Source organism: Acanthisitta chloris, unplaced genomic scaffold (assembly GCF_000695815.1).
Source record: "Acanthisitta chloris isolate BGI_N310 unplaced genomic scaffold, ASM69581v1 scaffold16764, whole genome shotgun sequence".
In the NCBI taxonomy this organism is placed as follows: domain Eukaryota; kingdom Metazoa; phylum Chordata; class Aves; order Passeriformes; family Acanthisittidae; genus Acanthisitta; species Acanthisitta chloris.
Window position 1 is genome coordinate 1 of NW_008671120.1, and position 15216 is coordinate 15216.

At 46.3% G+C, this 15216-nt stretch overlaps 2 protein-coding genes across 3 annotated transcripts in view; one reads left to right on the top strand and one right to left on the bottom strand.

Moving 5' to 3' along the window:
- Positions 1 to 641: 641 nt before the first annotated feature.
- On the top strand, positions 642 to 9089 carry STOM (stomatin; the record flags this gene model as incomplete). Its single annotated transcript, XM_009073980.1, has 7 exons — positions 642 to 671; positions 3312 to 3415; positions 4275 to 4347; positions 5195 to 5277; positions 7291 to 7494; positions 7944 to 8078; positions 8895 to 9089. Coding segments are annotated over 7 exons (824 nt in total), but the record flags the coding sequence as incomplete, so codon positions are not given.
- A 1809-nt stretch (positions 9090 to 10898) lies between these two features.
- GSN (gelsolin) overlaps positions 10899 to 15216 on the bottom strand; it is an 11695-nt gene continuing 7377 nt past the window's right edge. The window contains exons 10-17 of one of the 2 annotated variants that reach the window (XM_009073978.1): positions 14543 to 14676; positions 13692 to 13782; positions 13124 to 13294; positions 12506 to 12680; positions 12294 to 12418; positions 12047 to 12124; positions 11568 to 11628; positions 10899 to 11335 (exon numbers count right to left, since the gene is read on the bottom strand). In XM_009073978.1, coding sequence (XP_009072226.1) covers positions 11166 to 11335; positions 11568 to 11628; positions 12047 to 12124; positions 12294 to 12418; positions 12506 to 12680; positions 13124 to 13294; positions 13692 to 13782; positions 14543 to 14676 — 1005 coding nt within the window. In that variant the 3' untranslated portion in view covers positions 10899 to 11165. The remainder of the gene's footprint in view (positions 11336 to 11567; positions 11629 to 12046; positions 12125 to 12293; positions 12419 to 12505; positions 12681 to 13123; positions 13295 to 13691; positions 13783 to 14542; positions 14677 to 15216) is intronic. The other variant, XM_009073979.1, reaches the window with a different exon arrangement.

Here is a 15216-nt window from a genome sequence, read left to right on the forward strand (position 1 = left end):
TTGTTTGAGTTAGTCGCGGGGAAAGTTTGGAGATCTTTCGGGGAAGGGGCGAAGAGCGTTTGTGCCTCGTGTCCCGGGAAGGCTGCGCTTGTCTCAGCCCCCCCGGGCTCACCGCGTCCCCCCGAGCGGGTTGGGACCCGCGGAACGTGTCCAGCGGGGGCTGGTATTTCTGCCCCTGTCCCGAATAACGGGGACTGATAAAAACTGATATTTCTGCCCCTGCTAACGGGGACCGATCTCTGTCCCCGTCCCGGCTAACAGGGACCGATCTCTCTGTCCCTGTCCCTGCTAACTTGGACCCATCTCTCTGCCCCAGCTAACTCGGACCGATCTGTCTGTCCCTGTCCCGGCTAACTCGGACCGATCTCTTTCCCCCTGTCCCAGCTAACTCGGACCGATCTCTCTGTCCCTGTCCCAGCTAACTCGGACCCATCTCTCTGTCCCTGTCCCGGCTAACTCGGACCGATCTCTCTGCCCCTGTCGCTGCTAACGGGGCCGCAGCTGCGATTCCCGTTAGTGCCACCCTTGGCCGCCCCAAACCGCCCTCGGAAGGTGTGGGAGCATCACTCTCAGTGGCGCAACTCGGGGTTTTTTTGTGTGTGTTTCACTTCCTTTCCTGTGCGGTAACTCGGCTCATTAAGGGGAAAGCTATGCAAATAAGGAGGAAAAAAGTCAATAGAAGCAATCTCCGTGGTGCTGCAGCAGTCAGAACACAAAGAATTTGGGGACTGGTTGTTTGCACTACTAATGCTTTCATCGCATCTAAATGTTCTGGAGGTGCCACTGGAGGAAGTGGTAGAAAATTATATTTCCTCAATCGGTTAATTTTCCCTTCTTGGTGTCATTTTTCTCCGTTCCAGTTAGTAGGTGTGAGTGTAACCCGAGTCAGGATGTTCTGGAGATGATGCACTGAAGTAACACAGCTGGCAGTTTCGGTCACTGGCAGCTGGAGCCTTTTCCTGTTATTTCCATTGTTCAGAAAAGTCATGATTTAGTTCATTTTTTTTCTCATTTGCAACCAAAGAAGGAAACATATTTATACAATTGCTTTGTACATGAAGCCTTTGGCTCAGGGTAATCTGAGTTGTTGTATAAATAACTGTAGATCTATTTGGGCCTTGTGCCTAATGGCACATGCTAGTTCTTGTATCCTTGGAGAGGATCTGCATTTCATGCTGTAACTATGTTAGTTATTAATACCTCTCTGTGGACACTCTGATGCCAACCTTGTCTCAGGCTCTGCAAACCTTTCCTGAACGTGCAGCTCCTGTGTGATCCCAGTAATGCATGGATGAACAGCATTAGATGCAATTTGGGTTATTAAAGGTCATCATTTTGCCTGTTTCCCATGTGAAATGCTCTGAGAAGCATTTGTGAAGACATTTAGTTCTCACTGAAAGTAGAATTTTGTTTCCAATCAGGTGTTTCAGCATTTTATTTTCCTCTGGTGGTGCCCAGGAGTCTGGCACAGTTCTGCTGTTGACACTGATGTGCTTGTTTGGATTGTGGACTTTGCAGGACAAAGTACATTACAATTGAAGCATGTGTCACACCTCAGGCAGTAATGAGACCTTGCCCATCCATCTCAGCCTCCAGCACTAAGTGTGTATTATAAATTCTTAATATTGCTTGATGATCCAAGTGGTAATTCCTTGCTAAAGTAACGGTACCAGTTCCAGTCAGCCTTAAAGGCTCCGAGGGCTGATTCAATTAAATGGGGTTTGGATATTCTTTCTCCTTGTGTTTATTTCTTAAGAGGTTGCTTAAGAATTTTTGCTTTGTATTGGTTGCCTTGATCTGTACAGCACAGTGACTCCAGTCAAACATTGAGGTTCTGAGCTTGCAAAACTGGTACTGTGTTTGGCAATTCCTCATTTCCAAGGTTAATGGTATCTCAGTGGCTGCTCTGTCTCCCTTCCCTCCTCATCCAAGGCATCTGGTGCTAATGCTGAGTTCACTTGTGGGCACAAGGAAATGCTTACAAGTCTGCCTGGTTGTTCAAATCAATGGATGTTTCTCCAAATCAAGATTTTTGCCTTATAACACAGTGACTTCTACTTAAAATAACTGCTTAGGGTGGAGACTCAGAGACTTACTGCTTATAACTGGCCAGTTTTGGTGAACTGGAGGTGCATTTGTAGAGTGCAGAAGACAATTCAGTGTATGATTCCAGGCAGAACTAAGTGAAAATATCTAGATTCTTTATTTCAGTTTCTGTCTAAGCAAGCTGCTGGATGCAGTGCATTAGATAACAGGACTCCAGACCTGTAAGGATCTGTGGCACTGATCAGTTTAGGACAAGGTTTGCATGTTTGCAGCACTGTCAGGGATATCCACAGCTCAGCAGAATCAGGGAGTGTGGGCCTGAAGCAACAGTCTGGGATCTAAATGTGAGAACTGTGCTTTTTAAGCTCTGTGGGTGCTTCTTGGCACTTTGTACTTTTGGCTTTTTAAAGGATGGAACAAGAAAGGATCATTTCAGTGCCTCCAGAGTAGGAAGGTGACAGTTGGGAGTGCTCAGTTTCACCCTGGGATATCCCTGCTTGTCAGAGGCCTCCTGGCAGCCTGAGCTGGCAGGATAAGAAACTTCCTGTAGCTCTGAACCCTCCCAGCATGCCAAAGTTTTGCCATGGTACATCTCTGGGTTTAGCTGTGCAGCATTTGGAACCACCTGCTCCGTTACTTGATCCCGGAGGTGCCTCAGCTGGTGTCACCTCACGGCAGAGAATTATTGCATGAAGAGACTTTGGCCAAGAAATTCTTCCTGGAGACTTTATTTCCCCTCCAGCTAATCTTGCACCACACCTTGCCCTGTGTTGTAGATACAGCAGCTCTGAGAACTGTGGTGTTCTTAGATCTGCTCTTGTGGCAGTTGGAAAACAGACCAAATCCTAACTGTCCTGGCACAGAGCTGGCTCTGAGTATTTGCATTTCACTCAGTAAGGGATTGTTTCTCTAACTATTCCGACAACAAAAGAACAGGATTTCCACTGCTACCTGTTAGTCATTCTGCCAGGGAAAATCCGGGAAGAGGGAGGCATTTGGGCATTGATCTGAAATGTTGGCATACTTAATGCTGCATAAATGCTCCTTGGAGCACATTCTGCCCTCAGCACAACTTACAGACACTGGTGAAAATGAGAATTTGGCTTTTAATTTGACTTCTTATCTAAACCTAAGGAGCTTGGCCAGGGGAGTAATGCTAACAGGGGCTTATTTCAAGGAATATTCAACATCAGTATCCAACTGTAGGAATTTTAACAGGCACTCCTGGTTTTAAAAACCTGACAATTTCTGCTCTTGTCTTGCAGATGAGGCTGATCCTGGCCTAGGGGTGTGTGGATGGATCCTGGTGATCACTTCGTTTATATTCACTGTGCTCACATTTCCCATTTCGATCTGGATGTGCATAAAGGTAAAACTGTCCTAAATTGGATTAAGACTTCAAGCAATGCAGATATTTCATAGTGGTTCTTACTGTTCTCAACTTGATTTACTCATGTTAAACACAAATTAATCCAGCTCTGTTCTTTCTTGCACTACAGCAGATGGTATTAACAGACCTCAGCACTTCAGTGTGTTCATCTTCAAACCAAGAATAAAAGAGCTATTGCAATATTTAGTCAAAATGATTCCTGCACTGATGTGTTTGCCACATCTGCCCAGATGTCATTAGTACCTAAGCTAGTTTAGGAGGTGATGGTTATTGCAAGAACCATAATTACTCTTGGAGGATTGATAGTCTAATTTGTATTTCTTTCAAGGAGATCTCTCCCTGTACATGTGTCTGTCTAAATACAAAGTATGTAAATGTCACTGTATAGTCATGAACATAGATGTGGCTGCCTGTGACACATTTGTGGGCACTGTGTCATCTGTGATCACTTTGAGTTCAATGTCTTCAGTTTTCAGACAGGAGGAATTATTTCCTCCTGTTCTGCCTGATACAGAACTGGAGCTGGAAAAATCCCTGCAGGGTCCCATATAGCTGCACTTTGTTGTGTTGTTGCCAGGATATTCCTGATGGCTGCTCCTGCTTGGACCTGCCCAGGTGACATCTTGTTGATAGATGAAGAATATTTCTTGTAGAATATTATCCTGTTGCTCTTTGCTTTTTGCCCATCAAGTCTAGGCTAAAATCCCCAAAAGCAGCCAGTAGAGAAAAGCATGTTAAATCTGAGACTCCAGACTGCCTCAGGCTGGTGCATAGGTAGTTTGGAATCCATTGTGTGGTTTCTGGAGACCTTTGCATGACATCCAAGTGTCTGTTGCAGATCATTAAGGAGTACGAACGAGCCATCATATTCCGACTGGGACGCATCTTAAAGGGGGGAGCAAAGGGACCAGGTATGTCCTGGAGAGCAATTTGCTCTAATTGGTCATTAGCTAAGCATTAACTGTTCAGAAGACATTGCAGTGGAGTGGGGAATGGATTTCTCAAGAGTTTTGTAACGGCCAGTAAGAGGATGTGTTACCAGATGTGTTTACAGGAGTGGGACTCTTAGCAACTCTGTGGGTCTCTTCCAGCTGAGTGTTCCTACTTCCTATGGAGAAGCAGCAAACTCATTATCTGTGAACCTTCCCCAGCTCTGCTCTGTTAATGTGTCTGCAGGTAGAATCAAGAGCAGAGAATGCAAAGGGAGGAATAAAGGCACAAAGATATGCTATTTCATAAAAGAAGGTCAATATATCAGTCTGAAATCCTTAATGTCCCTCAAAAGTAACAGAAAGAATTAAAGTATTTGCTAGTTTTGAAAGGTTGCCTGTGTATATTAGAAACTGGTGAGATCTGGAAGAAGGTTATTTTCAGCTGTTGCTTTTGCTGCTCAAAGGGACAGAAATGGGCAATACCTTCTGAATTTTTTTGCAATACTTCCTGGCTGTAATGCTGAGGAATTTCAAGGATCCACCAGAATAAAAGGAGGTGGATAATTTCTGCTTGCCACAAGTAACTATGTGGGGGCACTTCTAAAAGTAGTTCTTAACAGTTCTGGGGGTTTTCCAAATGTTCAAAATCTCTAAATAAGTGATACCCAGACAAATTGAAGGTTCTCAGCACACTAAGTGTGCTCTGAGCTCCTGACATAGAGCTGCACAGTCCCAGGGGTTGGATTTAAGCTTGTTCCAGTAGCAAGTTTCATCTGCTGTAATGCCCCATTTTCACATCTTCTTGAATGGATTTTTTTTGGTACAGGTTTGTTTTTCATCCTGCCTTGCACAGACAGCTTCATCAAAGTGGATATGAGAACCATCTCCTTCGATATTCCTCCCCAGGAGGTGAGTTTGCATTTGCCTTTGCATCTGCTAAAGCCTGTACAGAATTTTGTGCACTTCTCCTTTCCCCCTCTCAGCATTGGGTAATGTGGTTTGAACATAGATTTCCTGTGCAAGTGCAATGTATAGTGAAGAACACATATGTTCTTTAGTGGTATCATCCAGTAAGAGAAGAGCATGGAAGGAAAACAAATGATTCTGTCCTCTGAGGACCAAAGGAGATAATTTAATACTGCCTAAGAGCTGGGCTGGAAGGGGGTTGGACTGAAGGCTGCTGGGCTTCAGACAGCATTCTCTAATTGCTTCTGGGAAATCTGGAGCATTTCCAGACACAGCAGTGAGCTGCCCTGTGCCAATTTATCTAGATGTATAAACTAGCTAAAATAACAGGATGGAATTAATCTGTACATCAAATGCTATTTATAGCAGCTCAGGGGGGTGGGCAGCTCCCTCAGATTGGTTTGTGGATGTATGTCCTGCACAGCAATGTGATGAAGGTGGTACCACACCTCAGTTTGAAGGTCCTAAGGAACAAAAATTTACTTTTATTTCTAGTCTGTTTTTCCTTCAACCTCTGAGTTTTGTGTCAGAATGTCTCCAGAGCACTAAGCCACCCGAACTCAGTGCTGCCAGCTCAGTGGAGAACAAAAGAACAAAACCACAAGTATCCCTCTAAGAATGGGTTAGTGAACAATTGTATCTTGGTGGCTATAACTATCCCTCGTGTATCTGGTGTATTTTCCAAGACAAAGATGCTTGTTGCAACCTGTCTGGTGCATCTGTTTGCTGTCAGATTTGCTCCTAGGTTTGTTGCTCATCCTTAGCTGTAGATGGAGACAAATGGCAACTGTCCTGGCCCACTCTAAAGGGTAATTGGGAGAAACCTAATCACTGGCAGGCAGAATGTGCTTGCAGCTGCTGATGGGCCATTAGTGAAGCCATCAGTAATCCGGTTTTCCTTTTGGCTTGATTAAATTATGCTTATGGATTTAGGTTTGTTGTTGGTAGAGGCAGAAATCCGTTTTGGTTTGTACAACATGATTTCTGCGTGTGCTGCTCATTCTTTAGCCTTTGTGTGATGAAGAGCCTGCTAAAAGAGGTGGTCTGGGAAGGGACAGAGCAGGTATGTCTTGAAGTTTGAGTGACTCACATTCCTCTTGTTAAATAATGTAGTAGTAACTGTCAGACATGGAATTAAGACACTCTTCTCTTGGCCATGCAACATACTTCAGTCTCTTTTTAACTTCACTTTAAATAGAGCTATTATCAATGCATCTTTGTGGTGTAATCTCTTCCAAGCCTTCAAAGTCTTTCTCAGTGCAAGTACATCCTTCCCTTAACATAGCAGTATTTAATTCAGCATTTCACTTGACTCAGAGGATGTTCACAGATTGGATTTCCTCTGCAACTCATCTAGAAATCACCACATACTCATTCAGTAGCCAAGGTGGCACTTCCATCCAGAGTAGCTCCAAGGAGGACACTGAACTGCTGGATGATAGCAGAGCTCTTTCCAGTTAAATCTAACTGTGCTCAGGCTGACTCTCCCCCAGCTCTGCTTGTAGCCCTCTCTGAGATGCAGCACAGGGACTTACCTGGCTATGTCTCATTGCCAGGGCCAGAGCCACAGGTTAAACTTTCCCAGATGAACATGTATTTCAGGGTAAATATTTCCTGTTTTGTCCTTTTTCCTGTCACTTGCATGACTTGCAGCTCCCTCTGTGGATTTGAAGAAGGTTAAAAATAACATTATGGCAAAGCTGATGGAATGTATTTTTCCCTGAGAAGTGCTCTAATCCCATATTTACTCTCAGCTTTGCAGAGCTGTGCTGAAAGTTTTGGGAACACTGGGACACACTCATATATGTGTAATAAGAACTTCTGTTTTCCAGGCAGTGGAAAAACTAGTTTAACCTGGAAAAACTACGAGCTAGTCTAGTAAAACAAATGGATAATTATCATCATAATCAGCCATATATTTACTAAATATCTCCTACTTTCCCCCTTGCTTTCCAGATCCTGACCAAGGACTCAGTGACAGTTAATGTGGATGGAGTGGTGTATTACAAGGTCCACAATGCCACCCTGGCCGTGGCAAACATCACCAATGCTGACTCAGCCACACGTCTCCTAGCACAGACCACTCTGAGGAACGTTCTGGGCACCAAAAACCTGTCCCAGATTCTCTCTGACCGTGAGGAGATTGCACACAGCATGCAGGTATGAGCAGCTTTAGCCCACCCATCAAACAGTTGGGTAAGCAGCAATCCCAGGGATAACTTACAGGTCTGGATTTATTTCACCTCCTAAGTGATAAGCCAAGTTGTGATTCGGAGCTTTAGGCAAAGCCCTGACAAGGCCTCTTGGGATAGATATCTGTGAAATAAAAATGAAGTACTAAAGCAATAATGGACCAGTGGGAATGAGGATCCAGGAGAGGAAAGCTTCCCTGGATCATTACCTCAGTACTCTGCTGTTGAAGGGAATTATGCCACAGAACTCCTTCCATATATTAATCAAGCTCTGAGGAGTTTTGTGAGTTATAATACAAATACTAAAGCCCTTAAAGTCCAAGAATGGTAAGATAATTTAGCTTACTGATCAGCCTTTGAATTGGGGTGTCAGTTTGAGCCAGGTGTGTGGCTGAGCTGACCTGTCGTGCCTTCCAGGTCACACTTGATGAGGCCACAGATGATTGGGGCATCAAGGTGCAGCGTGTGGAGATCAAGGATGTGAAGTTACCTGTGCAGCTGCAGAGAGCAATGGCTGCAGAGGCAGAGGCTGCACGGGAGGCCAGAGCCAAGGTAACCACGCCACCGTGGGCTTGGGGTTTGTTTGGGTTGTGCCTTCATGAATAATTCAACCTGGTGATGTAGCAGATGAAAGTTCTCAGCAGATCCTGTTAAATATTAACTTCTACATAGCTTTTGAAGCTTAATTACTTTATGGGTTTTTAATTGCCATTTGTCCTGATGTTTAAAAGGAAGTTGTGCCCTTGCAATAGGAATCTTTAGGAGAACTGTGCTGGCCCATACGTGATCTGCCTCACCAGTGACTCATCTGTCAGAACAGTGACATCTCCAACCCTGCTGGCCTTGGCAAACACTCAGGAAACATTTACAGGCCCAGTGCAGAAGGGCCCTGCTTGGGAAGAAATGTGTGACCACAATTCTGTCCCTAATGAACTCAGAACTAAAGAGGGGATTAAAAGGTCTTTCCCCAGCAAGAAACATGATTCCCTCTCAAGTTCTTTTAGAGATAAAAAATACAGCTTTAGGAAGTGCTTTCAGCTCTCCATGGGCAGTGCCTGCTGTTTGGAGAGGCTGAAAGAAGCACAAAACAAATACTCTCATTGCATTCTCAGGATTAGTGGCAGCTTTTGTTATCTGGAATCCTGCATGGGAAGAAACCGGGCACACAGGACTGGAGAGCAAACAGGAGTGGCTTGTGCCTGAGCAAGGGGAAGGGCAGAGCTGGTGCAGGCACGTGCCCAGGGAGGTCACTTATCAGAGTGCTGAGCTGTGGCCTTGGTACATGACTTAGGGCTGAAGTCACCCTACAGATTCCCTGTTTATTCCTGTGCCAGGATGACTCCAGTTTCATCCATTTTGCTTCCCCAGGTGATTGCAGCTGAGGGTGAAATGAATGCTTCCAGGGCCCTGAAGGAAGCATCCATGGTGATCACGGAGTCTCCGGCTGCGCTGCAGCTCCGTTACCTGCAGACCTTGACCACCATTGCTGCAGAGAAGAACTCCACCATCATCTTCCCCCTGCCCATAAACCTGCTGCAGGGCCTCATGGATGGGAAGCATTAGGAGGGTGGGCAGAGCTCAGGATCAGCTCACGTTTGCAGCATGGAATTCCCTGGGTAGTGCAGCAAAGTGGGTTTGCTGAGGAGCCTCTTTTGGTTTACTGTTTTACAGAAGTTATGTGTAATGTTTGTGAGTATGGGCAATCACAATGTTTGAAGTTGAAAATTTCCCACAAGGAGTACAAGCAGGTTGTGATCTTATATAAAATATAAACTTTATCCGTACTGTCCTGGATGGGACAGCTCTAATCCATAAACTCCCCTTTTCCAATAGTGGGTAAAACCAGTTATAGGGATGAGCCAACATTTGGAAAGAGAATTATTCCTTCTACAACATGGCTCTGTAGCCCTGCAAGGGAAGGGGAACAGCCCTAACTGTATTCTCCTGAAGTGGAGCTGGATGTGATGGACTGAGTGCATTGCTGTTGTGGATTAGCTGTCCAGCCTACACAAGCAAAAGCAATGGAAGTCAGTACAGGAGTGAGAATGCTGTTCTGGAGCCTTGTGAAAATCAGGCTCCTGCTCTCTAAACCAGTTCCCATTCATGAGAAACAGTTGTTAGTGGAACATTCCCTCTGTTGTGCCACACAGGGATGTACAAACATGCTGTACTTATGCATACAACATGCTTGTAGTCACTGCTGGGATGGTGTTGTTTAGAGTTATTATGCATTAAGGCACTGAAAAGGATCTGCCTTTGTCTGTTCTGTCTTAAAAACTATTTTTTAAACCAAAGTACTGCATTTTATCCGGGTCTAAACCTTATTTCTCTAGGAATGGCTGTATCCAGCAGGTGACATTTAACAGGAGATGCTGCACTGTTGCTATCCCTGTGCTAACATGTCGGTGCTTTACCTGGTGATGCTGCTCCTGAGCAGACCTGGAGTGTTGTGGGTTTACACTTAATCCTCAAAGCAGGTCATCCTCAGTCCACACAGCCCAAGCTGTACATCTGTTAAACTGCTCCCGTTCTGTCCCTGTTTAGCAGATGTAATTACAGATGAAAATGGGAAGAATTAGAGCCTGCATGGGGGAGGCTCTTCAGGCTGCCACCACGACTGAGCCTGGCAGCTGCTCTTCCATTGCTGGGAGGTGGCAGTGGAACTGAAAGCCAAGATCAGTGATGTAAGTGCCCTTCTTATATTGGCCAGCATAAAGGTCATAACTCGTGTTTTATCCTCTTCCTGCTACAATCAGTTCTGTAATTACATATGTTCCAGTAAGGGCAAGGCCTGTTCACCTGTGCCTCAACACACTGTGCCTTTGTCCCTGTCAGGAGAAGCTGCCCAAGTGCTGTTGCTTTTCTGCCTGTTTGCTGTGAAGGTTTTCTCTTCCTCTGCACCACCAAAGCAATATACTCCTGTGTTTGTCAGTGCTTCATGTGAGCTGAGCTTAACTTTTGGCTGGGAGGGGGAGAGTCTAGTTAACAACGCTGGGATAATTAGCATTGTTCTGCTCAGGCACTTGAGAGGGAAACAGAGCTAGTGTACAGCTCAAGGTTAATCCCTGGGGAAGATGAGTGGATCTGTATATCCTGATGTTGCTGCTGCAGGTGCTACCCCTGTGAATTCTTGTTGACAGCAGGAGATGATCTCTGCTCTCACCCTGAATAAAAAACATGCTGTTTGCTAACGAGTGACTTTCTGTAAAACACTGTTTATCAGGGTCTTGAATGCTCATAATTCTGGTGAGGGGAAAGACAGACAGCCCCAAACCTGCCAAAATAATTACTGGAAGTGAAAGGTCCATGTGAAAAAGGTGGCACAAAGGTGGTTTTGGTTCCTCAGAAATGTTTGACACCTTCAGGTGTTTCAGGTGGGAACATCTACAGGTGTTGGTCAATGTTTTCTTCTTTGTAACAAGCCCAACCATTTCTGTTGTTAACATATTTCATACAAGCTTTATTGTATTAAATATAATCAAAGCAAGGATTGGGGTCACTGACTGGTAATGACTGATCTCGGAAATTATTGCACAGCTAATTGGCTATTAACATCATTCCCTCGTTAACTGCATCCTGTCAGAGGAAGGAGCTCGTGAAGGCATTGAAGGCACTGAACTTCTGTTTAAAACACATTCCTCAGACATCCACATCTTCCATTGCTCTCTGGAGAGGATCCACTGACCAGTAGTCATCATCCCAGCCCAGGAACCAGCCAGAGAAGGTTGGTGGCTCAAACCCTTGTTTGACAATGGTCACTGGTGTCCTCTTGTCCCTGCTGGCAGGATCTGTCTCGATGTACCGTTTGGCTGAGGGCACACACAGAAGGAAATCTCAGTGAGTACAAGTCCTACAGAGCAACAGCTAAACTGAGGCTGAATGTGTGCCAGAGACACAGTTTCACATTGTCCATTTAAACTAACAAAAAAACAGAAGTTTTCAGCCTATGGTATTATCACATCTGTTACAATATAAGTTGCCTCATGGTCATATGGTGGGAAATGAGAAATGAAGAGTTCAGAGAGGAAAATATGACATTACCAGATTTCAGTGCCTCAGTCTTCTCTTCTTCTTGGGCATCCTTCCCAATCCATACAAAGACCTAAAGATAAAAATATGCATATTAATGATTTCAGCCACAATCAGTCTCTTCATGAAAGGGTAATTTAGATGAAGTCTCAGTGAACAGAGCGTGAGACAAAACCAGAACATCTTCCTGTTGCTGTGCCTGAGTTGGTGACCTCTATGACCAAAGCTATGGGTCAATGACAGCAGCGATTTTCCTGCATTTTATCCACATAAATTGTGAACACATTCTCCACTCACTTAACATTGGGGGAAAGTCGCAGATGTTTGAACATTCTTACATAAAGCATCCAAATTCACTGAGTTGCCTTTTGGCTCATTTATGCACAGTCTGTAACACAACAGCTCTTCTGCCTGCTGTAACTCAGGCCTCACCCTAGAGCCAATCTGTGCACATCCTTTGCTCCTCTCATCACCCTGTGAATGTGACATACCTGATCCCATGTGTCCAGGAGCATCACATCATCTGTAGCAAGGTCATCCTGAGTCAGATCTCCAGGAACTTCTTCAATCTGGAAAAGAGAAGGTTACGATGAGCACAGGCTTCAGGCGCCACTTTCCTCGCACAGGAGAAACACTGTGTAATCAGGTGTAATCCCTGTTGGGTGGCTCAGAGCAGCCAGGACTGAGTTTCTCCCAGCCTTGTCAGGTGGAGGGTGAGTTATCTTAGGAGGGACTCACAGTGAAGCGCCCACTCTTGTTGGAGCACGCGAAGAGACGCGGGGGGTGAGCATCCATCTTCTTGTCCTTCAGCCGGGGAGAGGTGCGGTACGGAGCCTTCCCGCCCAAAGCTGCCCAGAAGTTCTCTGCAAGAGACAAACTGATGATTCACCTGCTCGTGGAACCCACAGGAGCAGCATGGTTTCACTCAGACTCCACTGTGCCTCCCTCACCTGGCTCTCTGCCCTCAGAAACCTGCACTGGGCGAGCTCCCAGGATCTTGAGCAGCTCTTGTGCTCCTGATTTCTCAGCATCGCTGGCTCCTTGGCCGACCCACAGGTATGCAGCAGAGGGGGTTTTCAGCACAAAGGCATCGTTGGAGTTCAGCTGATTGGCAGTAGCATCCAGCTGGAAAGAAGGAACATGGCAGGTGATGGATGCAATTCTTCTCTACACAGAGCCCATCATTGTAAACTAAAATCAGAACCAGTTGAATAAACTGCAAACAAAACACTCTACACGAGCACGTAAGGCTGTATAACACATTGTACATTCTCTGCATCCAAGGGATGAGTTACTTACTGCATGGGAAGAGTAAATAACTGTTTCTGTGTGTGACCTCCATGCACACATGACCTATGGCAGGACACCTGGCTCTGGCACTTTGCTAGTCTTTATGGTGATGACAGGAGCGTTAGGAACTCCTCGAGTTGCCCCTGGCAGAGCTGTGTCCCTGCTGCACACACTGATCAATCATTAACACGATCTCCTCTGCGTCAACAAGGATGGGTCATCTTGAAGCTAGAAACTTGGCAAGTCACTGGAGCCTTAAAACATCTCTTTCCACATACCTCCACTGCTCTGGTGGCTCCAGAGGTGCTGGATCGGACCTGGAAGAGCCGCGTTGCTGTGGGTGCTGTCTGCCCTCCTTCCCTCGAGGTTCCACCCTTGTACACAATCAAGGGCTTTCCACCAAACAGGCTCATCAGGTGAGGTGGCTCTTTGCCTTGCACTACTCGTTTCTAGAGAAAAAGAAACTTGCTGTCAGTTCTGAGCAGTACAAGATGTACCAGGAACAGCCTTTACAACCCTCTGTCCAGCTAGAATAGTCACACAGCACCCAGCTGGGACTAGGAGTTTAGACTGGGCTCTCACAATGGTCATTTCTTTGTGAGTGACTCACTGGCACAGCCTTAAATCCCCTTCTGTCTCACACAGGCACATGTTAAACCTCCTTGTGTGACAGCTGGAGTGCAGGGGAGGCACATTTAGACCCACAGCCTCTCATGACACCTGCACTGTGGCTGAAGGCTGCCACTACCCCACTGGGATTCTCCCCTGCAAACTGGTGTCATACAACTCTATTTATTCTCCCAGTGTTGGGGTTTGGTTGTTGCTGGGCTATGTTTGTTTCCTTACCTGCACAGGGCTGCCTCCCAGCTGCTCATCCAGCTGCACTGTGAGGAACGCAGAGGTGGCAATTTCATCTTGGGTGGAATCAGCACCTTGCCTGGGAGACAAGGCCACATTTCAGCTTTATTTCAGCCTTTTCCCTCATACACCTTACAGAGATCATGGAGAGGTAAGGAAAACCTTTGATACCAAACCTCTGCATCACTTCATTCAACACGAAGGAGGGATTTGTTATCCTCTGTTGCAGCACAGTGATTACAAGAGGAGATAAGAACCTTTTCTAGATAAGCAGTGCAGATTCTTTAGTGTCCTCATGCCTTGTCTCCCTTTTTCTTTTGAGCAGCCAGTGTAAAAACAGGCCTGTGGGCACTGGATCAGGACCCACACATGCAGCCCCTGTGCAGGCTGTGTCCCTTCTGGGTTCAGCCAGCCTGGCTGTGCCCTCCTGGTTGCTGCTGAGCAGGGAAACCATCCCTGGAGACAGAGATGGAAAACCCCTCTGTCAGGGCACAGACTGGGAACTGCCACAGGCACAGGTGGCAGAGTATCAACAGTTCCTTACAGTGATCTCAAAGGTGTAGGAACTCTGCAAAAAGCAGCAGAGCTTGATCCAAAAAAAGGGAGTAACTACCAGTGGGGGGAAAAGGGAAGAAAAAGCTGGCACAGCATTTCCCTCCACTGTCCCACTTTAAATGAAACACTCCAGACCTCTGGCAGTGTATTGTTTGCAAGGGAAGGTTATCCAGGGTGAAATTTTATGCCCCAAGGATCCTCTGTAAGTGGGAACTAGCAGTGATCCACTTTCAAAGACTCTAAGCCACAGAATTTCCTGCCGTGCACCAGGAGAACTTCCTTACCAAGTGTAGATGATCTGTCCCTGCTTCCCGTTGTGCCTGTAGTCGTAGAGGATAATGTAGCTGTCCCCTCCATAGAACTGCCCGTAGGTCGCGGGACTCACTGGCACCTTCTCGGAGCCTTCAATTCTCCAGATCTGGCAGAGGAGAGGAGCAGGGATGTCTCAGGGCTAACTTTCCCTGTCCTGCTCCATGTGCTCCCCAAATTCCTGTTCTCCCGCAGCTCGCGGGGCTGCAGCGCCGCCTGGCGGCACACGAGACGCAGCACTGCACCCGGCGAGCAATTCCCATCCCTCTGCTGCTCCAGAATCCAAATTTTAGGCTTTTCGGGGCAATTTTGACAAGCCAAACATTGGCCAGGACCTCTGTGGGCTCCTAGACAGCCCTCAGCCCTTTCACGCCCACCTCAACCCCTGCACAAAGTCATGCATCCAGGTGCACCACGACAATCGCCCATCACACATGGGATGGCAACAGGTAGAATAACAAGGACGAGGAAGAATGAGGGAGAAGTCTGGATCCACAGTGCTCGGGGTCAGAATTAACAGAATCAACACCACTTAGCTGCAGAGTTCTCAAAGCACCTGCTGGTATTTCTGGTGTTACAAATTCCCCCAGCAGTTACGAAACCTCAGCGTTGATGGCTCTCAGGTCTCCGTTTGTCTCACTGCTCTTGC